Consider the following 27946-nt stretch of genomic DNA (forward strand, 5'->3'; position numbering starts at 1 on the left):
TGCATCTGGCCACTTCCCTCCATTTTCAGAAGGGCCACCCCTTGTCCAGCGTACCTTGTATCACAACAGCCTCCTCCCTGGTCTCCCTGGAGAGCCCAACCTCCAACCCAAGTGAGGGGATCGAGTCAGCCCCCTTCTTCAAAGTCTAACCCTCCAGAGGCTCCCCACCGCAGAGAGAAGAAAATCCAGACTTCATGGCGTGATCTCGGCTGTACCCGGCCCTTCCGACCTCATTTTCCTCCACTGCCATCCCTTGGTCACTCAGTTATTTGTTCCCATCCCAGAGCCTGTGCCCTTGCCGTCCTCTCAGCCTGGAATGTTCTTCCAGGAATACTGAGGAATGGCAGCCTCCTACTGATCACTCGGGTCTCAGCTCCCATGCTACCCCCTCAGAGAGGCCCTCCCTGACCACCCCCACTACTCCCCTCAGTCACTCCCTACCCATGCCTTCTTGTCTTCATGGCAGTCGTTACTCTCTGGAACTATCCTTTGTCTATTATGGGCCGATTGTCTTCTCAGTGGTATCTCCCAGAGATATTCTGCTCTGTGTTGACCCAAGGATCTCCAGGTCCAAGGACAGGGCTTTGTACATAATAGATGATCAATAAATATTTGCTTACTGTTAACTATGAATTTGGTGAAACTCTGTGATCTTACTTTGATTCATTTACCCGTGCTCATCTACTGAATACCTACTGTTTGAGCCATCATTGATTTAAAAAGAAAAAAAACTTTTATTGACCATCTATTTTCCAGTTACTGTTCTCGGCTCTGAGGGCTACAGCGGTGCACAGAAGCAACAGAGCTCCTTCCCTCAGGGAGCTTCCATCTTAGTGGAAAAGACAAGAAAACACAGAGGCAAAGGAATGGAGAATACATTGTGGTGTAGTGACAAATGTGGTGATGAAAAATAAAGCACGGGGGGATGCCACTTGAGCGGAGCGGTCAGGGAAAGCCTCTCTGAGGAGGTGACATTTGAACGCAGGCTCAGGATGGAAAGGAGTGTATCGATTAGCTTCTGCCGCAGACCAACCCAAACCTGAGCAGCTTCAGCCCACCACTTTTAATCCACGATGGGCTCATAATTCACTGGCTTGACTGGGCCCCTCCTGGGCCTATGCACGGGTCTGGTCTGCTGGCAGATGGGCTGGCGACCGAATGACCTCAGGTGTCTTCTCTCCCACGTCCAGTGGTCGGGAGGCTGTTGGCTGGGGTGGTGGGGAGACCAGGCACGCCTGGCTCCTTCATGCAGTGGGACCCCCAAGTGTGGCGAGGTGCACCTGAACGCTTTCCATCCTCTGCCCTCACCACCTCTGCTGCTCTCCCATTGGCCAAAGCATGTCATGTGGCCCAGACTGAGGGCGTCTTCTCAGTGGCCTCAGTGAGGACGTGGACATACGGACTCCGCTTCTGGATGGGAGAAGTGGCAGAGTCACGTTGTAAAGAATTTGTGGTCGTTTTGCATGCCGTTGTTGTGGTGAGAAGCTAGGATGTGGCCCAGGACCATGCTGGTCCCATGTCTTTTCCACCTGCCCCCAGGATGCTCTCCATACCGCCTCAGCACCATGGAGAGCAGAAGGATCAGCGGCTGAGTTACAAAACGTATGTGGGAAATGACAGGCATATAGGAGAGGAAGCCGAGCTCCAGGAAGACTGGGTGGCTTGGCCTCACTGGGCTTCTGCCTCCGCTCCTGAGCTCAAGGAGGTGGGGCCAGGTGACTTCCAGGTGGCCTTCTGTGAAAGTTGCCAAGGATGTGAATCTTCTGAACACAACGCCCCCAGGAGCGTGCTGAAAGAGGTTCCAAATTCTCCCAGGGTAGAGAGTTCAGTGGGCTTGGTCCTGCTCTAATGGGACGCCAGTAAGGAAAGACAAGTTCTAGCCAAATATTGGACGGGCCCTGACCAAGGGCTTCATTCGGTTTGAGCTCTCTGGGCAAATGGATGACTCGCCTGGACCTTATTGCCTTAGGACCACAGAGGGTCACTTCTAGATGGATTCTGATGGAACAGGGGTGAGGCAAGGGCAAAAAGATGGGGTTATCATCGTAGAAACACTTCCTTACTCTGACTCCCGGGAAGTCTCGCAGTAGTGCCCAGTGTATAAAATGTCCATTTCTGACGTCCTGTATCAACGTAGCTGCCTGAGTACAGTTACTTATTTAAACATTCCATCTGGACTGAGCTCCTGCTGTGCGTCAGGCACTGTGCCAGGCTTTGGGGACACAAAGATCTAGCAGATCAGATGGAGTTTCTGCCCTCAGGGAGTTCGCCTCTGGCGGGGCAAACGGATATTTACCAAATGGTCACAAGATCACACTGGTGACCAGGGCATGGAAGTTGATGGTAGGCTGTGGGCGGAGGTTTGATGTGGTCAGAGAAGTCAGAAGGGCTTCCCTAAGGAAGTGAGTTGGGATCTGAAGGGTGAGCACAACGAGGCCATGTGAGTTCCAGAGGGCATAGCATGGGCAAAGGCCCTGTGACAGGAGAGAGGGCTGGAAATAGGAATGACTGAAAGATTGTCTGGGTGGAGCCATGCCCCCTGGTGTAAGAGGAGGTTAAACAAGTAGGTAGAAGCCAGATGGACAAGGCCTTCTGGCCAAGCAGCACGGGGAGCCATGCTAGGGTCTAAGCAGCCGGTTGGGGCAATGTGATAGATGCGGGAGAAAGGATCCAGTGCCATGTGTGTTTTTTTTTTTTTTTTTAAGGTTGTATTTATTTGAGAGAAACAGAGGGAAAAAGAATGAGCAGGGAGAGGGGCAGAGGGAAAGGGAGAAGCTGACTCCCCGCAGGGAGCCCAATGCAGGGCTCGATCCCAGGACCCTGAGATCATGACCTGAGACGAAAACCAGCGCTTCACGGACTGAGACACCCAGGCACCCCCCGCCACCCACCCATGTGCAGGTTTAAACAACACTGGCCCATTCGTCCTGCAGACATTTCCAGAACATCAACAATGTCCCAGGTCCAAGGGTCACTAAGAGAAAAGGTAGAGAGCCCACCCCAAAGGCACTTTCATCTGAGTCGGGGTTTTCAAGTTGGTAGAACTCAGAGGCCAAAGGTAACTCCTTTCCCGTCTCCACAACCTCTGGTGTTCAGGGGCCACTCTTCTTCCTGTTACAGGCCTCCAGCTGAATTTCACTGCCTCCTGGGGAGACCCGCACTACCTGGGGCTCACGGGCCTGGAAGTGGTGGGCAAGGATGGCCAGGCTCTGCCCATCAGCCTGCACCAGATCTCTGCCTCTCCCAGAGACCTAAATGACCTCCCTGAGTACACCGATGACTCCCGGACCCTGGACAAGTAAGTGTCTATAAGAAGCCACCTGTAGACACCCTCAGAGCCATCCCCTCCCAGCGTGAGCAGCAGGACGCTTCAGGCCCTGAGGGGCGGGCTCGCTCAGGCTCTGTGACTCCAGAATCAAATCTCAAATAGTGATCCCCATTCCGCCATCCCCAGCCACCCCGTGAGGTCTGTGGTCTTCCCATTTTATTCACTGATATGTTTTTAAGTAGGCTCCACCTCACAGCGTGAAGCCCAACTCAGGGCTTGAACTCACAACCCTGAGACCAACCCCTGAGCTGAGCTCAAGAGTCAGACACTTTAGTGACTGTGCCCCCCCAGGTGTCCCCTGTGACTTCTCATTTTAGAGTCAAGGGAAACCAAGGCTTGGGAAAGGGAGGTGACCCCCCACCCCCAAGGGTCCCACGGCCAGAGGCAGGCAGGGTTCTCCTGCTCCCAGACAGAGCCGTGCTTTGTGTGTTCTCCACCATGCTCAGTGTAGGGCCTGGAATGCCAGCTCTGCGCCTGACCATGAGCAGCCCCGCTCTCGGGGGCTGAAAACTTGCCATTGCTCGAGGTCTGAGGGGATGGCTCTGGAAGTGTCCGTGGGTGCTGCGGGCGCTTTCCTCCACTTCTGTCTGATTGCATCGGCCCAGACTGGGGCCAGTCAAAAAGAAGACAAACCTGGGACAGGCACTGGCCCCCTGCTCAGGACAGCAGCTGGGCCTGCTCTCTGCCTGGAGTTGTAAACAGGAGGAGCCTGGAGGGGTCAGAAGGATGAGAGTTCCAATCCTGGCTCTGCCCCTTGCCAGCTAGTAAGTTTCTTAACCTCTCCAACTACGATAGTAATGATAATAAAATTATAGCGGCTATTCCTGGAGCCCTGAATAAATGCCAGACACTGGGGCTACACTAAGCAGGTTACAGATCCTCATCCGTTTATGCCTTAAACAGCCCTAAGAGGCCACCACCCCCTTTACAAATGAAACCGAGCTACAGAGAGATTAAAAACTGGCCAGAAGTCACCCAGACTAGTTGTGAGGGTCAGAGTCATCTGAATGGATGTCTGTGGGAGACCTGTGCACGTAACCACTGACTTCCACTGTCTTCCCCTGCCTCACTTGCCTTATCAGTAGGAGGGGACAGTAAGTCCCCTGGAGGGAGGGCAGGGAGGGAATCGCCACACCACAGCTGCACCCCCAGCCTGACCCAGAGCGCCTGCCGTCAATGGTAGACTCCTTCCTACTTTCCCATCCCGGGCCCCTTAACCGTGGCCCTCACGCCTGCTGTCCATGTCTGCTCATGAACCACTCGACACCCCAAAAGCAGATCACCCATATACTTAGGTGTGGAGCCTGCTGGGTCAGCTCCCGCTACAAAAGTGATCAGCACACAGCCGGCCCCACTTGTTCAACCACACCCACCCACTTCCCAAACCCCTCCACCCAGATGATGTGAGCACAGCAACTCCCAAGCCTGATAGCCCTTCACCTCTACACAGTTCGATGTGTAGCTCTAAACAATAGGGACTTTAAAGAGAACATGTCAGTACTTTTGTTACACTCAAAAAAATTAATGGTGATTCCCTGAATTAGTGGACACCCAGCATGTTCCTATTTCCCTGAAAGCCTTCTTCTCATCTTCCTTTTTTAAGTTTGTTTCTTATATTGAGATCCAGAAAAGGCCTTATGTTGTGATTGGTTGGCTTGAGGTCCAGATAAGGTCCATGTGTTGTGATTGGTTGGTTTGAGATCCAGATAAGGTCCATACATTGTGATTGGTTAGTTTGAGGTCCAGAAAAGGTCCAGACATTGTGATTGTTGGCTTGAGGTCCAGAGAAGGTCCGTACATTGTGATTGGTTGGTTTGAGGTCCAGATAAGGTCCATACGTTGTGATTGGTTGGTTTGAGGTCCAGATAAGGTCCATGTGTTGTGATTGGTTGGTTTGGGGTTCAGATAAGGTCCATACATTGTGACTAGTAGGTTTGAGATCTAGATAAGGTCCATATGCTATGATTCTTTGATAGATCTCTTAAGCTTTTTATAACCTCCAGGTTCCCTTCCATCTTTTTTCATTTTTTTCTTATGAATTATCTCTTAAGGAAATATTTGTTTGCCCTATAGAGTCTGGAGTTTCCTGGTTGCATCTCCATGGTATTATTTAACCTGTTCCTCAGGCCCCTGTATGTCTTGTAAATTGTTCATCAGATCTAGGCATCTGATCAGGTTGAGGCTTGACCATTGGGGCAAGACATGACATGGTATGGGTGTCACTGCAACTTCCCTTCAGAACATATAGAGTGTCTGGTGGTGAAGCTTTTTGTGACATTGGTGGTCAGTGCTCAGTGGCTAGATCCACTTGGTTGCAAGATGGTGGGGCGCTGAGACTGTCATTCTTTTTTTCACCAATAAAGAGAAATTTTTCTTCAATTATTTGGTTACTCTGCAGTACAGTGCAAATAGGAAAGGCAATCTACATGCTTGGTTCTTTCCTTTACTTCTCAGTTTGCAAAAATAAAAAATTGCTTCCCTAGCATACTTTAAAACGTTTGTGTTTGGTTACCATAAATTATGGATTTAAACAGACTGTGAAGGGTCTCAATTTATTGCAATTTTTATCTTATAGTTGCTTTTAGATACCGAGAGCGCTCAGATCCTTTTTTAAAACAGTAGTCTGTGACAGCTCTCCTGCTTTCTGATGTCACAAGACATTTCAGGCTCCCTTTGTATATTTCTTGTCCCAGAGGTGGAATCAGCCATTTTCCCCAAGAAGCCTTGGTTCCTTTTAGTGTGAAACGGTATTTAGAGACCATAATCTAGCCCCTAGAGATGCTCATTGTTACTGGATTGGTCACAGTTTCTAGGCTTTTCTGTGGACAGACCTGGGAATTATCATGTTGATATTCTTAGCGGTGTCTGTAGGCACTTCCCTTCACTATCAACTATAAACACTTCGACAACTCTCTGTACTTTGAGAATTGGGTAGCATTTTTGGTACGGAGACAGCCCCATGTCTAGGACACAGGGGTAATTGCTTTTAGAAGGAAATGGAAGGTTCTCCAGTGGACCTAATTCCACAAACACCTCCGTTTTAAATTGCTGAATTTCCTCAGTTTTAAGATGCCAGCAATTGTAAGACACACCATCCATCAATTTAATAACGGCCTTTTAGAGAAAAAAAAGAAACATTACCTCCATGGATGAACACTTAGATTGTAAGATTTATTCCAAATCCTAAACTTTAAGATGTAGAAAGAAAAAATAAAGTTTATTTTTAAATCTAGGAATTCCTCCTGGCACGGCAGCCTCAAAGTCACCAGGAAATTAGGAGGGAGTCGGGGGAAGGGTTATCCAAGAGGCTGAGAGCTGGGCCCCTCTGTTTCTGGGGTCTGGGCTGCGGTGTGCTGAACAGTTCAGGGCAGTCCGTGGTGGGACAGCTTTGGGACAGACACAGGCCAAGTTGAAAAGGATGAGGCAGGTTGTTCAGAACAGGAAAACCAGAAACTGGCCAGGATAGGAGTGCAATGCGGGCGAGATGATGAGTTCATTCAGAACAGTGGCTAAGAACACAAGGGTGCTAGGGGCTCCCTCCTAAGGACAGGGAGGGTGCTTCCCTGGGCTGTCAAGGCTGCATGATTATGGCCAGACCAGCTCCCCACAGACACACCTCCCCCTTCTCGTGCTTTTCCCACACCAAAAGCTGCCGAGTTCGCTCTAGTGCCTTAGCAGCTCTCTCACAGGGCACCAGAAGGAAGGAATCGAATTCTTCCAAAATGTACCATAGAGCCAATAGAGCATCTTACAGAAAGTTTGGAAAGTAGAGAAAAGCATCCACCTCCCATCCCCTCTGACACAAATGTGTTTTTCACTTCTTCATCGTCTCTCCTGGCCCCCGTCCTCATCTTCCAGCAGTAAAATCGTTTTCCACTTCACTGCATCGTCCTCACGGTTATCTTATTAACAACTGTGCAGATTTACTTAACCCTTTGTTTTACTTAACCACTTGGGGGTTTTTTGGTCGTTGGGTTTTTTTTTTCCTTTTATGCTAATATAAATAAACAGCACTGTAATGAATATCTTTGTGCAGAGAGCCTTTCCCACAGGTTGAACAAATATTCCTTAAAGGAAAACAATTCCAGAAGTGAGATCACTGGGTTAGAAGGTCCTGAAAGATGACACATGTTCCCCCTTTATTTTAAACCTGATGATCGCTTTCCCGCACTTTTAACAGCACCGACTATTAAAAGACCTTATTTTGTCTGATTTTACAGATGAGACATGGCCCCTCTGGGTGACTGTCATGAGTCCCACCTCTGCTTAACAAGCCCAATGTGTCCAGGCTCGTGCCAGGCAGGGTGCAGGGGGCCATAAGCGCGTGTAGACCCCTCGCTCTGGTTTCTCCCACAGGTCGTGGCTGGGCCCCAGCTCACCGCTCCCTCCCCGCTATTTGCAGGTTAATCGACGGAGCCAACATCACCATGGAGGATGAGCATATGTGGCTGATCCCTTTCTCGCCTGGCCTGGACCATGTGGTCACGATCCGCTTCGACAGAGCCGAAAGCATCACTGGCCTGCGCTTCTGGAACTACAATAAATCTCCCGAGGACACCTATCGCGGGGTAAGCTGGGGAATAGCAGCCGCGCTCAGTCCACTGTCAGGGAAACAGCGCCTTGATGAATGGCTGGCGTGGCTGCCAGAGAGGCACATAAATCTTCCAGAACTTTCCAAATGGAGCTGAGGGGTTACAGCCAGGGAGAGAGCGCCTTGCTCTTTGTTCCTCCTGCAAGCAGCAGATGTGGGCTCAAGAGCCCAGGGCAGACTTGGGACATGAAAGCACTTTGTCTCTTTTGGGGGTTGGGGTTCTTCAGCAGGCCCAGCCCCCGAACCATAGTGGTGGGTTGGGGCCCTGTTGTTCATTGAGCACTTTGGGGGCCAGGCCCTGAGCTGCGGGCTCTGCACCCATTCATTTCAGGGGACCCTCACCCCAGCTTCCAGGAAGCAGATATATACTCTCTTTCAGAGGATTAAAAACTGAGGTTCAGAACAGTACGTTCACCCTTCCCAAGATCATACAGCGAGAGCCGCAGTGCACATCTGCTGGGCTGGGGGCCCACACTCCAGGTCCATACCACGTTCTCCTGCTCCTGGGTGTGACAAAGCAGGCATCTTGCCACACTGTGGAAAGAGAACACCAGAAGTGCCCTTTGCATGGGCCCTTCTGTCCTTGTGTGACTACAGACTATGATATGTTTGTCCCCTCCCCACTACAACCCAGAAGTGATGGTGACAATGTCCCCTAAGATAGAGCCATGCCGTTGGGGCCCTAAAGTTATCAGGCCCTGGTCTGAATTCCCGCTCTGACCCCAGCCAGCCATGTGACCTTCGGCGAGTGACCTGCTTTCCCTGCATCTCCGTTTCTCCATCTGTAAAGTGAGGAGGATGAGGATGATAACCTGCCTTGGGACGATGGCCGTCCTCCTCTGCCACATGGACATTAACAGAGCCAGGCCTCCATCCCGGGAGCCCCGGTGTGGCTCCCCACCATGCCTGTGCCATGTCATTTCTCCCATGGGCCCCGTAGAACCATGGGGGTTGCCAGCATGGAGTCGGTGGCTCCAGGCGCTCACCTTTGGGGCGACAGCCCCTCGGACTGTACAGATACTCCTGGGCCGCACTGGCGTCTCCCAGAGTGTGCGACAGCACGTTTAGATCAGCACGTTTAGAAAGGCAGATAGATTGGCATTAAGAAAACATTCTCCGGGCTCAGCTCGTGCCTCTGGGCCCATATCTTCCCTTGAGCAAATCGGTCCTTCCAGATAAGGCTCCGTGACCTGGATTTGCTGCCTGGAAATCTTGGGCCCAAAGCCCTGCTTCCAAGGCCTGGCCACCATCCGCGTGGGTGAGCAGGTGACAAGTGGCCACAGTGGGAAGGAGGAGGCAGGGAGATGGGCAGAGCAGAGTCTGGTGGGGGTGGGGAGGATCCCAGAGTACAGGGGATGGAAACTCTGCGTCTCTCCAGGAAAATGCCTTGGGCGCGTGTGTCCCCCAAGGCCCTGTGGATGCCCTGGAGACGGGTCCCTGGCGTGTGGTTAGAGCTGGGCCCTGCACGCTGGAGATGGGCTTCAGATCCTGGCAGTGGGTCCTTGGGCAAATTGCTTAGCGTCTTTGGACTTATAGTTTCCATGGCTACAAGATGGAGGCGGTAGTAGAAACCCTGTCCGAGGGAATCAACAGGCGTGGGGAAGTCGGGCCCTTCCTAGAGGTGGGGGTCGTCCTGGAGGGGGGGCCTTCCCAGGCCTCTGCTGTGATGCCCAGCTTCCAGCTAGCTCCACACCCAGCTGCAGAAGGACCTCCTCTTTGGAGGCGAGCCCGTGAAACTGCAGGAGTCACGCTGATTGGTCTGGTCCAGTTCCATGTCCCTGGTCCAATCATATGACCAGTGGGTGACAGTTCTGTTTGTCCAGGTCCAGCCCTCGGGCCAGGGTCTGAACCCACCTGAGCAAAGCCTAGTGGAGAGATGTAGAACAGCCTTTTGGTCCCCATATCCAGCCATGCCTGAAGCTGCTTACCTACACTTTTCAGGCTTACGTGTCCTGTGACCGGCTGCCATGAGGGGGGCCCCTAAAATGCTGAAGGAATGAAGGGCTCGGGGGCACATTCGTTATCAGTGGGACCCAGAGCAGGGCTCTTCTCTACACAGAGGAGCCCTTCTGTGTCTCCCAAAGGTGAAAATCGACCAGTTTGGTCAGCAGTCGGGCCCACGTTGCTCACCGTGAAGATGTGGGGAGTCCCGATTCCAAAATGCGTTGTCAGAGGGAGAGTGCTGGCCTCCTGCCCCCTGTGCTCACCCACCACCACCACCACCACCCCACCCCAGGGAAGCCACTCCAGACCCTGCCATTCAGGCTTTGAGATTTACTGGTAGATCCTGGCCTCTAGTTGGTGATATCTGTCCCAGGCCAGCGGAAGACCTTGGCCCAGATCGAACCCATTTGGCAGGCTCTTGGTAAGCGCCTGTGACTCACCAGGCCCCAAAGCAGATCTAGATGGCCCAGCCAGGGTCTCTGCGGAGGGAGGCCCGAAACGTGATACCACCTCAGGCTGCTGAGCTGGGCCACCATGGCAGGGGCCACACCTGCCTGTTCCCCTGCTGTCCCTCCAGCACACAGCTCAGTGCCTGGCATGGAGCATGGCCCAGCCAGGTAGTCCTGGTCTGAGAGGAAGGCTAGACCAAGGGATGTCCTAGGCCTGGGGGCTCCGTGAGGGCTCCCCGTCACACTCGGACGTCTGCCGCAGCCCCGTCGGCCCACGCCACTGGCCCGCATGCTGGCTGGCTGCCTTTCTTCAAGCGTGTTTCTCCTTTTGTTTGCCAGGCCAAAATCGTCCACATCTCCCTGGATGGCCTGTGTGTCTCCCCTCCAGAGGGCTTCCTCATCCGGAAGGGGCCGGGCAACTGCCACTTTGATTTCGCTCAAGAAATTCTCTTTGTGGACTACCTGCATGTTCGCCAGCTGCCCCCGCCGGCCCGGAGGTGAGGGCTAGCAGCATCAGGAATGTCCCCTCCCCGTCCTCCGGCTGCTGGCTTCACGCGTAGCTCTGAAGTCGCTACCTAAAGGTTTTGAAATGATGATCAAACGCGTCGCTTTTCAACCTGGCGGTTTTCTAATGCTCTGTCAGGCGTCCGCGGAAGCCCGTGGGATGAGCCCACCTTGTCTGGGGATGTTTGGGTTCCCCACAGTCTGGAGGGCTTCAGCTCTTTTAATGCTTCATTGCACCTCCTGCTGGGAAAAGAGGCTCCAGCCTGCGTCCTGTTCCAGAAATGCCCACTGGCCAATTCGGGGAAGGGCCTTCTCTCTTGTTCCCGAGTTCCTGGTTTAGAAAGATTCAAAGAGGAAATGAGAGCCTAGCATTTCGTGGGTGCGCTGGTATTTCTTGGCCCCGTCTCAGCTGCATTAAGGTTATAACAATTTGTAAATGCCACGTTCAGTTTATTCATTTAAACCCCTCCCCCGCCCCCCATGTCCAAACGCCAGAGGCCAAGCTCACAAAACAAAATGAGTTTCCCTCCACCATGGCTGGGATCGCTTCTTGGACCGGTCACTGGGAACAGCCACTTAATTATAACAGTGCCCTTGAAATTGAAGAAAAACCAGCAAGGCCTGGAAGGTACTGGCCCACGGACCAGGGAGAAAGGCGCCCAGGGAGAAGTGTGCAGAGGCTGAGAACTCTTCCTCCCAAGTGCTATATCCATTCAGATGCTTTGCGTTCATCCTTCAGGGAATCCTTCCACCTGCCCTCTGAGGAAGGGGTTATTATGCCCATTTTACAGATGTGGGCATTGAGGTCCCCGCTACTGAAGGCCCTTGCTCAGGCTCCCAAAGCAAAGACTGCAGGGTACGCCCCACCTTCCTGCCTCCTCTTCCTGCCAGCCTCCCATCCTGCCCCACAATCCAGCCCCTTTGGTGCTTTCCTACCATAGGGCCTTTGCTCTGGCTGCTCCTCTGCTTGGAAGGTTCAGCTCTGATGCTTTGTGTGGCTGCCTCCTTCTTAGCTCAGGTGCTGGCTCCCTGACCACCCCCTGGGGTATTCTGCCCCAGCCCCGCACTCCCTCCCATCCGTCACCCCTGCATGGGTCTCACTCAGCCGTGGGCACAGCGTGCACTTGCCCTGTTCATGAAAGGGCCAGAGGGCTAGGTGGTAAAGAGTGGACTCCAGAACAGACAAGGTCAGTCCCCGCTGCCAGGGAACCCCCCCCCACCTGCCGCGTCTTCATATAGTGTGCAGCCGGGAGAATAACTGACCAGCCATCAAGGCCATTGAGATCTTCTGCTTCCTGGTGCTGTTTTGTGTCTTTTTAGGCTTGACTCGCAAAGCCTGGAGCGGGCGACCATGGACTACGAGGCACCCCTGATGCCCTGCGGCTGTATCCTCCTCCCACCTGTCTGTGCATCCCGGGCCCTCGGGGTCTGCGCCCAGAACCCCAGCAGAGCGCTCTGCCCTTGTGGTGGTGTTGGGGTTCCGCGCAGGCCATGGCCGAGGTGCTAGGGCACTGCGCCGGGAAACCTAGGGGAGGATGGGAGGCTTCCCAGGGCCTCCGGCTCACTGAGCACTGCTGGGGTGGGGGGCGGTGACATGGTTCCAGACCGCGCCCCCTGGTCAGCCAGCTGGCTGAGGTTTGGACTGAGGTTTCCAGAGGCAGCACCCAGGACTCCAGCTGGGAGAGGCCAGAGAAGCTGGAGCTCTCCCCAGGGACTGAACTGGGGGCTCTCCTTGGAAGCAAGCCAGGGAGGAGATGAACATAGAAGTAAGGATAGCCCCAGTTTGCTGGATCCTTTCCTGGGCCTGGCACGGTCACAGTGCATTTGTAACTCAGTCCTCCCCCCAGCCCAGTGTGGTGGTGCTGCGAGCATCCCCATTTCACAGCTGAGAACACAGAGGCCCAGAGAGGTTAAGGAACTTGTCCAAGGCCACAGAGCCGGGCAGGGGCCAGGCAGGTGAGTGAACACGAGCATCCTGGCTCTCCTAGCAGCCTGTTCTCCTGGACAGAGTGCCCGTGGCTGTGATAGTGTCTAGAAGCCACCTTTCCTGCCCTGCCCACCCCTGGAATGCTGGGAGCTGGCGGGGGGACAGGGCTGAGGACTGCGGGAGGCAGTCAGCCATGGTGGCTCATGCGGCCACAGCCCATCCCTCCTGGTGCTCCAGAGCTCCTGTATTTCTCCCCTTCGCCCCCCCCCCACCCCGACCCTGCACACTTGAAATGGATGGAGAAGGCAATGGGCACTCTGTTCTTGTCATTTTACAACCAGGGAAACTGAGGCAGAAGATAGTTTGAGTCCTGGTCACTTTGTTCAGTGCCACCACACAACGAGTTTGTAACACAAATGGTTCACTTCCTGCCAGCTCCCTGGAGAGCATCACCCCCCCCCGCCCCCGTCCTCCAGTCTCTCGGGCTTGGAGGACAGCTTTTAATTCTTAAAACACACACATACATAGTTTAAATTCAAGACAGTTTGATGCCACATATATTCTGTTGGGCTTCAGTCTCCATGAGAGTTAAAAAAAAGATGATGTTTTCCTTTTATTCATCTGTAGAAGCCCCTGAAAGTACAGCCCTATATTATCTTTGTTGCTGTTTTGCTTTGTTCTTGGAAAATTAAGCCTGTTTTTCCTTAATAACATCCCTTAGTCATTTTCCAGTTGCAACTCCTGACCAGCTGGGGTGATCCCTATTATATTGGTCTCACGGGCCTGGAGCTGTATGATGAGCGGGGGGAAAAGATCCCTCTGTCGGAAAATAGTATCCTTTTGAGGCAGATGGGGACTCTACCCCAACAGAAGGGTGCATGGGAGGGTGCAGAGAAGGACAGGAAATGTCCCTGTAGGAGCCAGACCCTGGGATAAAAACACCAGTGGGCTCTGCTTCGGGTCAGATGCTGACCCCTGGGAGGGTGGGCAGAGCCATGGGCAGCTCCCAGCCCCTGCCAAGGTGTCCATGGCAGGAGTCCCATGTGACAGAGAGTCCTGTGGCCTGGGGATTTGGGAGAGGATAACCAGATGCACCCTGTCCCAGAGAACTACAAGTACTTTGGCAAGTTCTAAAGGCTCTGGCAAGGCCTGCAGGGAGCCTCCTGTGGCACTGTATTCAACCCAGAGTGTCCTAATTTCTTGACTATGGACCCATTTGTTCATGGAACGCCCCCACCAGATTTTGCAAACTGCTAGCTCACTGAGTTTTTCAATATTTTAGCTTAGTTGCTAATATTTTTTTTAAAAATCAGGGAGTTTCACAGGAAAACCTTCAGTCTTCAGCTACTCTTGAGAAATTAGAGATAGCCATATACAGTGATCATGGCTAGACCCGAGTATCCACTGCCCTTCTGCCCCAACATGTCCTTACTGTCTTCTAACAGGCCCCCAGAACAAATTGCTAATATTTACTGAGGGCTCACTCTGTGACGGCTTGTCCCATGGTGCCTCATTTTACACGTGAGGAACTAAGAGATGTTAAGTAACCTGCCCAAGGTCACACAGCATGTGAGCATAGAGCTGGGAGTTTAGCTCTACAGACCATTGTCTGACCACTGAACTGTCAGGCTTCTTCTTTTGATGTCACCTGCCTGAGCCCTCTGGGCCCTTGCCCTGTGATCCCTAAGCCACCACAGGGTCCCACCAGAGCAGGTCTAACCCCAAAGCCTGTCTTGTACCTATCTGGGGTCCCTGGGCTCCCTCTGGATCCTTTTCTGCCTTCCCCTGGTGACACCATCCTCCTAGCCTGGGATAAATGATTCCTGGTGTTTTTGATGGTTATTAGTGACTCCTCAGAGGTACAAGGCTTGTTCATTTTCACCGAGCCTGCTCACATCCATTCTGGGACATGGAGGTTTTTATACCCATTTTACAGATGAGGAAGCAGGCCCTGAGTTGTTCTGTGACTTGCCCCAGACCTCACAGGTTGGAAGGCAGAGCCAGAGCTGGAACTGGTTGGTCCAGATCCGCGATGATGTCCAGCTCTCGAGTGGCCATCACTGGGGTCAGGCGCTCCCCGTGGGGTCAGGCTCCCCCAGTAGGTCCAGTCCCTGTCTGGTCCCCCCATGCCAAAGCCGTATCCAGCCATCCGTCAGCCCCTTCGCCAAAAAAAAAAGCCTTCGAAGTTTGCCCTCTACTCCCCAGAGTGCCAGCCACAAATTTGTTCCTGCCTTGAGACTGCTCTCTTTCCAGCCGACTGTCTGCCTGGCCGCCCCCCCACCCCTCCCTGACGCTGGCCACCTGCCCCCCACCAGCCTCGGTGCTCATTTTCCCCAGAATGGCTCATGTGGCTGTCACTCTTCCGGCGGCCGGGAACAGCAGACGGCCGTTCTGCCCAACAGCCCCCGCATCCTTTGAGCCATGCCATCAGTGCGAGGAGGCTGGTGGCCGGGAGAATGACGTGCGGCGCCCGACACACTGCTTTGGGTTATGACAGCTTAGAGGCTTCCCAGATATTGCCGCCTTCCCCGACAGCGTGAACTCCCTGGAGGGCGTGTGCGGGGACGTCCGGACCCCCGACAAGCTCATCGACCAAGTGAATGACACCAGCGATGGCAGGCACATGTGGCTGGCCCCCATCCTGCCCGGCCTGGTGAGTTCATGGGGGGCCTTTGTGTCCTTGGTCTCGGGGACATGTCTTTCTTCAGGGTAGGTTAATCTCCAACGAATCAGAATGCCTGCGGGCTATCAGGAAGACGCAGGTCTTCGCTGACACATCTGACGGGCACTCTCTGGGCCCCAGAGAGAGAAGGGCCTGCATGGGACCCCGGAGACCCCGTGCGGCAGGCGTCCGTCGGTCATCACGGGCAGCCCCTCCCCTGGCCTCATCCCCTGTCCCTGCCCTTCCTTGAGGTCACCAGGCACTGGACCCCGTCCTGGCCCTGTCTCTGGCCTGTCAGCTCTTCAGGGGACTCAGTTTCCCAGATCTCAGACCCTCCAGCTGCTACTTGAGGCGCGGGCCTGGCGATGTTGGTCAAGAGAGAGGAGACAGGCCGGGTGGCGACGGGGTTCTAGCCCTGCGCCAGCTAGATGCTGGGTGGAGGAGTGCAGCAGGCCCTAGGGCATGTGTGTGACCGGCAGAGTGTCCCCTTTCCCTCCGTGTGACTGCATAGGAGGACAGGGAGGGTATTTTCCTCTCAAAACATGGAAAGGAGCAGCATTAGCAGCTCTGTGTGGGAGGTTTTCCAGTGTCTCCGTTCCTGAGCCCCAAGTGTCCAACAGCTCCCCTGAGACCAGGGCCCCACCTGTCTGTGGCCATCTTGAGCTCGGCCAGCAGGTGGTTTCCGTCATCTGTCACGTGACTCGGTGAGAGGCAGTTTCTGCAGCTGTCACTCTCCCAGCTGGACTCAGACATTTGTACCTGCTTGAGCCCCGTGGGCAGCTGTTCTCGAGGGCCTTTACTATTTCCACGGTACAGCCGGAAGGCTGACTCCAACTGCAGCACCCCACCCCTGCGGTCCCCGACATCCTCCGGGGCCTGGGGCAGAACGGAGCCCACAGCCTGTGGCCGACACTGAAAGCTCGTTGCTTTCTTCCGTCCTGCCAGGAGCCCCCTAATACGGGGGAGTCTGTTGGGGTGGCGGGGTGCGGGGACGGAGAAGCTGCCAGTCTCGCCTTACTAGCTGATTCTGCCACTGATCTGGACAGCCTCCTCCCGCTCCCCCTGCAGAGGTTCAAAGACACAGGCTGGAAATTACCCAGCAGCACCTTCAGGGCCTATCTGCTGTGCTTCTCATTTACAACCCGAGAAAGGACAGATTGGGGTCAAGGCGGTGCTGACCGCCCGGGGGAACAGCTGCTCCTTGACTCTGCGGGGGTGGGGGGGCTGCCCCCTCGGCCCAGGGAAGCCCCGCGCTGGGTGTCTGGCTGGACCCTGGGGAGAGGGAGGGGCGCACCAATGCTCTGCGGGGATTTAAATCAGGGCCACGCCAGGCGCAAGGAAACAGACCTCCCAGAGCCAGTCGGCGGTTTGTTGCGAATGCAGCCACACGTGACCGGACTCAAGATGGGCTTCCAGGAGAGGGAAGGCGGCGGGAACCCCACGCGCTGTGCCCCCCCAGCTGCCTGGGTGCCGCCTCCAGCGCCCACCAGTCTCACCCCTGCCTGCACCCCGCGCCCCCCTCCCAGCGCCTCTGTTTCCAAACATGCCTGTTCTCATGAGTTCTTGTCTCCGACAGGTGAACCGGGTCTATGTGATCTTCGATCTGCCCACCACCGTGTCAATGATCAAACTGTGGAATTATGCGAAAACGCCCCACCGAGGGGTGAAAGAGTTTGGCGTGAGTACTGATCAGCTGGGTTTTTCGAGATAATTGTGCTCGTTGGTAATTAGGCTGCTGGCAATCATCCTTTGTCGCAGTTGGATTTGCTTCTCTCTGTTGCCACCTTAGACACCAATGCCTGGTGCTCCAAGGCAGGGAAATTCGCCACCCCACCGTGAATCCCAGACCTGCCCCAGTGATTTGAATCATCCCCCTGAAAACCAGAAAGTGGCCTTTCTTTCATCTTTTCTTTTCCAAGCATCTTGGTCTAGGGCGGTCCTTCCCCCCGGGAGGCGACTCTAGGGCGGGGTGCGCGAGGCCCCCGGCGGCCGATCCTAGGTTCCAAGGGCCTGAGATCCCAGCACAGGCCAGGCTAGCTGGCGAGGCTCCCAGTGGTAACTTGCTTTGCCCAAGGCCGCAGGAGGGAAGGAGAGGGAAACTCTTGGCCCCATGGCGCAGCCCTGCTCTGTGTCCGCCAGCTCCTGGTGGACGACTTGCTTGTGTACAACGGGATCCTGGCCATGGTGGGCCATTTGGTGGGGGGCATCCTGCCCACGTGCGAGCCCACGGTGCCCTACCACACCATCCTCTTCACCGAGGACACGGACATCTGCCGCCAGGAGCGACACACCGCCATCAGGTAAGCCGGGCCCGTGGCCTCGCCTCACTGTCCCCAATGAGGACGGACGGCAGGGGTCGAGCCCTCCACCGTCTCCCTCCCCACAGCAATCAGGTGGAGGATCAGGACGTTCAGATGATGAATGAAAACCAGATCATCACCAACTCGAAAAGGAAGCAGAGCCTGGTTGACCCAGGTCAGTTTCGCTGCCCCGCCCAGAGTGTCGCCTACGGGACTCCAGGCGGTGCAGACAAGGAGCTGGCAGCGTCCCACACCCACACCCAGCCCTGCCTGCCCCTCGGACCCATCTTCTCTCCCCGGGGGGCTGCAGGGGCAGAACAGGTGCCCTTCCTGAAGGCACCTGTGGCTCGGTGTGGCTTCTTGGGAGCCAGGCTTCGGGGTGCAGACGGAAAAGGCCGCTAAGGGCAGACATGCCGTATGGAAGGGGTTGTCCTGTGCCGTGGGAAAGCAGTGGAGGATGCCCGGGGTGAGGGCTTCCCAGAGGAGGTGCTGTTCGAGCTGCACCCTAAGACGTACGGGGACTTGGCTGGGCAGAGGGAACAGCGTGGCGGAGCCTGCTGCGGGGGTGTAGGGTTGTGGGAGGGCGGCAACGGGTCAGCCTGTCTGGGTGCCACGCTCAGGGGCGGTGCCCTGGGCCGGCAATTCAGGCAGTTTGGGCATCCCCACCCCCCTGCAAGCCCAGGTGTGGGGCTGCCCTCAGGGACTGAGGCTGGGTAATGGCCTCCTCTCTGTTCTCTCCCTTGACAGCCTTACGACCCAAAACGTGCATAAGCGAGAAGGAGATAGCGCGACGATGGCGGTGCTGACCCGCGGAGGAGGGAGCGCTGGTCCTCCCAGCCAGCGGCGGCCTCTGTCACCCGCACCGACCCAGCACCTGTGTCTTCTGCCCCCGTCCTCAGCCTTGGCAGCCTGGACTCCAGGGGCTGGGAGAGGAGAATGAGAGGGGGACTCGTGTGACACGGCCTCCCTCTGCCCCTCGGCTCCGGGGTACGCTCCCAGGAGCCCCAGCTCGGTGTCTCCTGCAGGCTCCAGCAGAGCAGGGCCCCAGGCACCGACGTCTGTGCCCACAAACCCACTGGGCCACCTCAGGCTGGGACGGTGAGGTGGCCTGGGGGGGCCTCCCCTCCCTGCAGAGTGTAGCCACCCAGGGCCGAGCGGGACGGTGGGGAGGGGGCCTCAGCCACCAACACCAACATGGTGGGGGGCATCAGGGAAGGCCCCGAGTGCAGGTGCAAACAGCTCCCCTCCCCGCCACATCCCTGCCTCATCTGGTGGCTGGTGGAGCCGGCTTAGAGGGTGGGGTTGCTCCCTGGTACCCTGAAAGTTTAGCCAGAACTGCTCCAGCCCCTCCCCTCATCCCAGGTGAGGAAGACGGACCGCCCAGGGATGTGTGTGTCGCAGAGGGAAGAAAGGGAGCCATGCGCACCTGCTGTGCTGCCAGGCCCACATAGGACGGGCGGTGGGCAGCTTCACACCCCAGACGGCCAGCAGGGCTGCAGGCCAAGGACCAGGCCCCCAGCCTACCCCTCGAGCCCCAGGGTCCGCCTCCCCTTCCACTGGAACTTTGTCTGGAGGCGGATGGCCCCTCCCTCTGGTCTGAGCTCAGGCTCCTTCTGCTTGCCGCTCTGGTTCCTCCCTTCCTCAGTCCTCAGAGCAGGTGCCCTGCAGTCATGCCGAGAGGTGCCTGTTGCCCAGGCCCCTCCCCTGCAGCAGCTTCCCTTCGAGTTGGAAATGTGCCCCGCACCCCCAGCGAGTGAAGCTCAGAACGTATCTATTTCCATCGATGTAACAAGCTCGGATCAGGGATCTAATTGGTTTCCCAGTGGTGGGTAATTTCTCGTTGCAAATATTAATCCGCTGTCTTCCTGGCGCCCGCCCGGCCCCGCCGCAGCGCTGTACTCCAAGTAGGTTCCTATGCAACCAAGAGCCCCGCAAATACTTTTATGAGCTTTGCAGCTTCGGCGGAGCAGCTATGCAAATGCGCTTTTCATCTGGAGCGTGGGGCCGATGGGAAGATAAGGAACCGTATCTCCCGCAGAAGATCCATCATCTCTGTAGCTTCCAGGGCCCCCGGCTTCCGTGCTCACCTCCCAGACGGGGCCTCTGGGCTCCCAGAAGAGCTGAGGCCCGGGGAAACGGGGCTGATCAAGCCCTTAGGGACCAAAGCCGGTGCCTCCACTTACAGGCAGCCCGGCTGTCTGTCCCCACACGAGGCTGGGGCACAGCTCAGACCCCCACCTGCTCCCAGAACCCCCACTGCTCTTGGTAATGACTGTGGCGCCATGCAATTGAGGAGGGGAAGAAAGCTGTACAGGCATTAACTGTAAGATAAATTCTATTTTTTTTTTCTCCCGCAAAATCAATAAAAGATGTTATTAAGACTGTGGGCCGATGTGCTGGATTTGGGGTCAGGCAGAGGGGGCCCGTGCTGCCTCCCAGAACAGAGGCAGAGATCACTGGAGGCTGCTGGGATGACACGGGGCCCAGTCCCCTCTCTGAGCTTCCTTTTCCCCACCTGCAGAGGGGGTTATGATCGGGGGCGATGCAGTAGTTAGTTCGCATCTGGCACCATCTCACTGAACCCATGTCACAACCCTTCTAGGCACTATTATGATCCTCCCTTCACAGATGAGAGAATTGAGGCCCAGAGAGGTTGAGTAACTTGCCCAAGTCACGCAGTTTTGGAAGCCATTAGTGCACAAATCCCAGGGTGACCACAGGAGAGCTGAGACAAGGTGAAATCCCTGGGTCTTTGGCCCTGGGGTTTCCCTTAGGCTTACATGGATCCTAGCAGCCAAGCCCCCAGATGCCCAATTCCTGGGCCACTCCCCAGCTGCCTTCAGAGGTGAGCATGGGCGTCTGGGAGCATCAGCCCTGGGGAGGGAAGAAGGTTCACTTGGTAGGGGTGGGGGCACCAGTTCTGGGGTACAGCTCACTGGGGTAAGCAAGCGGGCCCCTCAGAAACCCCATCTCTCTCCTCTGTCCCAGGCAAAGGGGAGAGTCACTCTGGCCCCCTTGGTGTTGGCAAGCCTCCCCAACTTCCCTCCGTGGTGGCATCTCTGGGCCAGCCCCGGAGATGCTGGAGGGCAGGCAAGGCCATTCAGTATTCCTTGTGTGGGGTGGGAGGCCCGGCGGGGCAGCCCAGCTTCGGGGCCATGATCCGCCTCCCAGCCCCCAGCCAGAGCCCTGGTCTGCAGTCCAGGAGCAAAGCCGGCCCTGGAGGACCTGGTCAGCAGCACAGAGCATGTCCCTTCTGGGGGACAGCTGGAATTCAGTGACAATGTCCCAGGGTTACCAGACGTTCAAGGATTTTAACAAAAGCCAGAAATCGAGGTGTTTTATCTATTTTTAATGTGAAATTTCACTTGTAAATGTTGGCTCAACTAGACCAAGCAAACACCAAGTGAGCCAAACCAGTCACCAAGCCCACATAACCCCAGTCTCCCCTCCCTTCCGGGTTCCCCCCACCAGCCTGTGGCTCCACGAACACCCCAGAGCTGGTTCCTCCCTGGGAAGTCAGAGGAGGGAGGGGATCATTCCTGGGCCCTCAGACCCCCGAGGGCACAAAGGCAGGGCTCGGGTGCAGTGACCTTGGCATGTGGGAGGTCGCAGACCCCACCCTCAGCCACCGTGGGAGGACAGAGGCCTTCCCCTGGGCGTCATGCTTTCCACCCTACGCGTTGGCACTGGGCAGGAATTATCCGAAGCTGTAACTGTCCTGTCCTGCTGGTGGGATGGGGTGGGTGGGGACAGGCTGGCACCCGGCTTGGGGTTCTGCTCCAGGCCACAGCTGACGAGGGGGCTAGGGAAGAGCGGCCTCTGTCCCTGGGGGACCTGCTTCCTCTGTCCAGCAGTGGGAAGGACCTGCTTCTGTGTGTGTGTGTTCGTTGGTCTCCAGACAGTTCTGCACGGGTGCCACGACCGCAGAAGGCCCCCGATGGTCCCCCCGGAGCCTGCTGAGGCTGTCTCTGCACTTTGACGGGTGGCGGCTGCCCCAGCCCTCTGCCTCTTTGCTGCCACATCCTCAGCTCCCAACCTGCCTAAAACCCCCTTCAAAGGAGTGTCTGGTGACTCAGCCCACTTAGATCTGGCTGACTGTAGAGGTCTGGACAACCCCCCGTTTCTCTCCAAGAACGGGCAGCGCCTGTCCCCGTCACTCATGGCCCCTCTGTCTCGGGCCCTGCCTGTGTCCCTCACCCATGTCACCTGCACAGCCCAGGCGGCCTTGGAGTGTGCCCAGGTGTGTGCATCTGGCAGGGGTGGGGCTGTGCTCCCGGCCATAGGGCCCCAGCTGTGCACACTGAGGCTTTCATAACAAAACAGTGTCCTTGGGGCTGAGCTGGGGCTCCCAGCTCCGTACCCGGGCTCCCCGCCAGAGAAACCCGCCCCACCTTCCACTGGCCCCTCCTGACCTTCAGGGCGATCTCCCAGCCTCCGCTGGCTCCTTGGGCCACAAGCGGCACTGGCTTAGGAGCACAAGTGGAGGTCTCAGCCTCTGCTCTTTCATTCTCCCCACCGCTCGCCTCTCTCCCCAGCCCACCCTGTGCCCCCAGGCCGCCCACACTCACTCTGGCCATTTCCAGGTTTGGGGGGGATCAGGAGGGCCCGAGGACGGGTGGGGAGTTGGGCTTGGTGCAGGGACTTGCGAGCTCAGCCTCATGCGGTGGAACTGTTCCCACACAGAAGCCCCCTTCCCACTCCCCCTGGCATCCCAGGGCGCCCTCAGCCCCCCTCGGCCCAGCCCCCTCCTGGCAGAGCCCCACTCCCCTGCCAGGGCTTCCCCGTAGGTGGAGGCTTCGCTGGTGTCAGCCCAGGATGAAATGTGTCCCCAAAAGCTATTACCAGGGTGTCGTGGGCTGGGCAGGGCCAGGGACAGGGCAGAGGTCCTGCGCCGGGATTTCCTGTCTGCCCAGGCAGTAAATCCCCACACGGAGGAGATTGGTTTTTCCTCATGACTGATGGTCCCTGGCTGGGCTGAGTTTGTCCTCAGTCCCGCAGTGGGGCCGTCCACCCATGTGGCAGTGCGATCTGTTCACTGGTCACAGCCCCAGAGTGAGGGGTGAGTGGCGCTAAACTCCAGCCCCCCCCCAAGCCATGTGCCCCGGGGCCGCAGCGCCTGTGGTTGGAGGTCAGGCGCTTTTCTAACTCATCCGCTCAGATGACATTTCCCCCGATTCCTGCCATGGCCCCGAGTGGCCCTCCATGTCCCCGTCTGTGCAGCATCAAAGCCCAGACAGGAGCCTCAGAGAACAGCCAGCCGAGCCCTGGTGTGCCTCGTGCTTTCACCCATCCCCAGGCTGCATGGAGGTGGGTTAGCTCATCCCTGGTACCCCCCACAGCCTGAGCCCCCCACTGTTACCTGTCAGGATCTGCCACAACCCCCTCTGTTCACCCTGCCTCTGCCTTGCACCCCATCTCCCAGGCCTTGGCCCGACACAGCCAGGAGCAACTTGCCAGGTCCTCCTCTGAAAATCCTCCTGCCCATAGTTCCCTGTGGCCTTCCAGCTGAAGGCCACACTCCTGGCCATCACCCGCAGACCCCACAGGCTCCAACCCCTGAAGACCAATGGCTCAGCAGCAGACTTCATGCCCCCGCCTCGAGCTCCAAGTGCTGTGTCCTGTCACAGCCCACACCCCACATTCCTCTCAACCCCAGGGCCTTTGAACATGCTTCTGTTCTTCTACCCATACTCCCTTGCTGCTTCCTTCAGTCCCTGCTGGCCCTTCCTGAGACGCCCACCCTCTCCATTCCAGCATGAATCAGGCCTTCTCTGAGTTGGCTTACATAGCACTCCTCCCGCTTGGAAGTGATAGTTTTGTTGTTGGAATGATTTGAGTCGTCTCTGTCTCTTCGCTGGAATACAAACTCCGTGAGGGTGAGGACTGTGTCCTCCTGACCCACCATGGCGGTGCCCCTGCACTGTCGTGCCTGGCCCACGGGAGCCCTCCCCTCCGTGAGCAGTTCATGGACAAACGGGACCCACAGCAGGTCTGTGGAAGTCTCGGGATTTGAACTAACTCCACGGCCTCTGACACCTTCCTCGGTCCTCACCTCCTCCCCGGGGGACAAGCCTCCCCAGTGCGACAAGTCAGGCCTGGCTGCAGCGAAGGGAAGCCCGGGAATCAAGCTGCCGCTTCTGTTACCTGCAGAGACAAGGGTGTGGCCAAGAGAGGCTGGCTTTGGTGAGGGTGGCGGGGACGACTGCGCATCACAGCCACCAGCCAAAGAGGCAGGTCAGCTCTACGACTTCCTGAGGCCTGGGCCTGCCCATTAGCCCTGGGCTGGGGCCCCCACGGCTCCCCTGGGAAGAGGGGGCGATGTGAGCCAACAAGAAGGCATGGCCCCACAGCAGGCCCCCAAGCACACGCAAGCCCGTCCATGTCCCGGACCAGCTGGGAGCACGTGCTCGGGGCCAGCGGGTGCACACAGAGCACTAAGTGTCAACTCAGGCTTGTCGCGGTTGACGTGGACACAGGAGCCCCGGGAGCGTGGATGCGGGGACGCTGGGTGTGGGCACCCAGACACCTCCTGCCTTCAGCCTGTGTGGTCTTCCTTCCTCCCTGCGTGCAGACCACCCTCCCAGGAACACTCAGCAGAAGCCACTGGGACCAGGCCTCGGGCCGGCCAGACAAAGCTTCCTTTCCCCTCTCCAGCAGCCTTCTTGCTGCTGGCTCCGCGGGACGGGAAGACAGCTGGGGCTCACCCTCTCTGCCCGATAGGTGCCCAGAGGGACGGGAGGACCGATGGATGGACTGATCAGGGGGTTAGAAAGGCCTTCACTGGGCCGTCCGCATACCGTAATCACATACCACTTGCACGATTATTTATTGAGTATGTTTCTTCAAACCAGTTCTTTGTCTTTTTACTTAAATGCCTATTTTGGTTTCTTCCTAAGCAACAGCGTCTGTGAAATCATGACACTAAGGTGCCCGTTATACAATTTTTCCTAATACACATTGACATAAACACAACTATTAAAATAGATTAAATTTTTGCCCATATGTCAATTAAAATCATCTCTCCTGGACTTTGGTGGTCCAGCCGCCAACTACAGAAGGACCCTGGCTGAGGATAGAGCCTTAGGATGCCTGGTGACCTGGGAGCCCAGCCCCAGGAGCCAAAGCCCAAACTCCTTGTTCTGATATTTGAGATCTTTGTCAGTGGGCCCTGATACTCCTCCCAGACCCGTCTCCTGCCCCACACAGTAGGTGCACAATATTTACTGAGTGAATGGAAAGTGGATTAATGAATCACTTGATCAGTCAATGCATGCGTGAGTAAATGAGCACACGTCGCTATGTGGGTGTCCCCTGGACCCTGAGACCCAAGCTATCAGGACCCGCACCTGACCTAAGTCCGGAATCGGAGAGTCTTTTCCAACTTTCTCTACACATCAGTCTGTTGACTTTCCCTTTGGACTAGCTGTATCTGCCCTCATTGTCCTATTCCTGGGCCACTGTGTGCACCAGACCACCCTCTCCTCTCCCTCTGAGCCTGGGAGGGAAGAGGTGGCAGAAATCCTTCTGGAATGCACAGTGGGGTGCACCCCAGTATAAAGTCCAAACTTCCTAGGGAAGCTTTGTGTCACTCTGGCCCAGCTCCCCCGACCTCATCTGCAGCCGGATTTCGCACCCCCTGTGGCCCTCTCTTCTCTCCATACCTACAGTCTAGGCTGCTGGAAGGTTCCTGTAATGTTCTGACAGTCTCCCTCTTGCCTGACAGCTAGACAACCTTCATGTATTCATGTATTGGCTTAAACATCTTTTTCCCAAAGGAGTCTTCCTGACCACTGCCACCTCCTCCCTCCCCCAGCAGGTGCTGCCTTTAAGATCCCAGAGCCCCTAACTTTCCCCCATCAAGATGAGAGCAAACACCAACAAAGCACTATGTGCCAGGCTCTGTTTAAATGCCTCACGTACATTAGCTCAGTTAGCCCTCAGGACAGCTGTACGAGGTAGGTATAATGATTATCCCCATGTGCCCATGGAGATGAGGCACAGAGAGGTTAGGTCACTTGCCTAAGGTCTCAAGTGTGGGGGCAGGAATCTAAGTCCAGGCTGCCTGGCCCCAGAGTTGGGCGCCAAGCATGCCACACAGCGTGCAACTGCCATCTGTCTAGTTCTCTGTCACGCCCTTCTGTGAGGACAGACACCCATCTGGTTGGCTCAATATCTTATCTCAAGTGCTCACGGCAGTGCTTGGCACATAGTAAGGGCACAATGAACTGTATCATAGGATAGATGGATACATGGAGTTAAATGATGAGGATGGTCATACAAGGAAGGAAGATGGATGGACATCTGATATAAGGAAGGATGATACCTGGTAAGTGGAGGATGGATGGATGATAGATGATGGATGGATGGATGATGGATGATGGATGGATGGAGAATGGAGGATGGATGGTTGGATGAATGGATGGATGGAGGATGGATTGATGGATGGATGGATGAAGGGTTGGATGGATGGATGGAGGATGGATGGATGGATGGATGGATTGGCAGATGATGGATGAATGATGGAGAATGGAGGATAGATAATGAGTTGGTGATGGATGGACGTATGGAAGTCTGCAGAACATTCTCTACTTGGGGGAAAGCTCTAGAAATCCATCTGGAAAGGGATGAGGCTTCTTAAAGTCCTGGTTCTGACCCCATCTCTGCCATTCACTAGCTCTCTTATCTTAGGCAGGTTACTTCATCTCTGTTACCCTAAGTTCCTTCATCTTTATAATAGGGATGTTTCTCTAGGCACCTAAGCCCCAGGACTCCACATAAAGGTACCTCTAGACATGGGGTCAAGGATCCCCAGGGGGTCAGGGCAGCTTAGGGCCTGGGCTTGAGGCCCTGTCTTCCAAGTTTCCCACCTGCCTGTCCCATCCCTACCTTGCACACTTCTGGAATCCAAGGCAGCATGCCAGCCTGACTCCGTGCTGACCCCAACCCCCCAGACCCAGCTTCCACTCTGGGCACCTTGGTGTCTGGCCCTGACCCCAGCACACTCAGGCTGTCTCACCTTCAGGGTCCTTGAGGACCTGATAGGGTGGGGCCGTGGGGGGCAGCCACAGCCCAGAGAGCAACTGGCCTCCACACATAGCAAGAAAACAGGTTCAACAAGCATTTATTGTGCCCCTGCTGTGTGCCTGCTCTGTGCCCCCACTGTGGTGCCAGCGCCAGGAAGCCCCACCCACTCCCTGCCTCGGGCAGGGCTCTGCGCCGCCTGACACCCCCTGAACTTCCCGGCCCGCTTTCCGGGGCCAACAACTGTGTCTTCCGTGGCATCCTGGCTGCACTGGACAGGGCGCCGTGTGTGACGGTGGCAAAAGTCAGGAGTCATCGTCCCAGAGTCACCATGTGCAGCCCCGTGCATGCCTCAGGCCACCCTGGTTCCGTGTCCAGGGCCCTGAGCCCCGGGCGGTGGTGGGAAGGGCAGGCCTGTGTCTCCTACACAGGCTGGCTGAGTTCACAGCACACAGGCCAACTCTCCAGGAGCACCAGACCCGTGGTCTTGTGGCACGGGGGCCGCTTCCGATGACAGCCTGAAGTCTGGGGGCCACGCTGGGTCTTGGTCACACCCAGTGCCCCAGGACCCAGCACTGGCGGTTCAGCTCGGGGACCTCCTGTGTGGAGCTCCGGGGCCAGGAATCTCCCATGTGTGGATGGTGTCCTGCCAAGAGACGCGTTGGTCAGTACTCACGGCTGCCTTCCTCCCTCCATGCACCCACTGCCCACCCATCTGTCAACCCACAGCCAGCGGCCTGCCCCTCACGTCCCAGCTCAGCATCCCGTCCCCATTACCCGCCCACCCCGACATCCATCCGCCAACACCCACTGCCATCCACTTCCTACCCACCAGTGTGCCCACGACCCCACTCTGACACGCCTCCCGCCCACAGTCCCAAACCCACGCATGCACCTTCCCCCTGTCAACACACCATTCACCCTCCTCCCACCCCGTTCACACCCCCAGCCTCCCGACTTCCGTAGCCACATGTCCCTGCCTCTGGAAACACCCGTCTAGCCTCCCACTCACCCGCCCTCCACCTCACCCAACCACTTGCCCACTGCCCGGCCTGCCGCCACACCCACGGACTCACCCAACCCTCCAGCCTCCCGTCCCTCTCCCTCCCGTGCCCACCCATCCACCCAGCCAGCCCGTCACCACCTCTCCACTTACCCACCTACCAGGCTTCCCCAAACTACAGTGTCTCCACGTGCTCAAGGAGCTGGGGGAGGGTTAG

The 27946-nt window shown here is 56.4% G+C and overlaps 2 protein-coding genes across 5 annotated transcripts in view; one reads left to right on the forward strand and one right to left on the reverse strand.

Annotated features, from left to right (window-relative positions):
• LOC111162277 (KIAA0556 ortholog) overlaps window positions 1–20046 on the forward strand; it is a 161807-nt gene extending 141761 nt beyond the window's left edge. For both annotated transcript variants that reach the window (XM_022526574.1, XM_022526575.1), the window contains 10 exons: window positions 3121–3298; window positions 7731–7896; window positions 10652–10809; window positions 12137–12201; window positions 13465–13575; window positions 15257–15396; window positions 16982–17083; window positions 17545–17705; window positions 17792–17880; window positions 18453–20046. In XM_022526574.1, the coding sequence (XP_022382282.1) occupies window positions 3121–3298; window positions 7731–7896; window positions 10652–10809; window positions 12137–12201; window positions 13465–13575; window positions 15257–15396; window positions 16982–17083; window positions 17545–17705; window positions 17792–17880; window positions 18453–18511 (1229 nt within the window). In that variant the 3' untranslated portion in view covers window positions 18512–20046. The remainder of the gene's footprint in view (window positions 1–3120; window positions 3299–7730; window positions 7897–10651; window positions 10810–12136; window positions 12202–13464; window positions 13576–15256; window positions 15397–16981; window positions 17084–17544; window positions 17706–17791; window positions 17881–18452) is intronic.
• Window positions 20047–27222: 7176 nt separating this feature from the next.
• The window catches only part of LOC111162338 (GSG1 like), a 198452-nt gene continuing 197728 nt past the window's right edge, over window positions 27223–27946 (reverse strand). For 2 of the 3 annotated variants that reach the window (XM_022526701.1, XM_022526698.1), the window contains one exon: window positions 27275–27372. In XM_022526701.1, the coding sequence (XP_022382409.1) occupies window positions 27275–27372 (98 nt within the window). Of the gene's footprint in view, window positions 27373–27946 lie in introns of all 3 variants that reach the window. The other variant, XM_022526699.1, reaches the window with a different exon arrangement.

This window comes from Enhydra lutris, unplaced genomic scaffold, assembly GCF_002288905.1.
Source record: "Enhydra lutris kenyoni isolate GAN:26980312 unplaced genomic scaffold, ASM228890v2 scaffoldscaffold90, whole genome shotgun sequence".
NCBI lineage: Eukaryota > Metazoa > Chordata > Mammalia > Carnivora > Mustelidae > Enhydra > Enhydra lutris.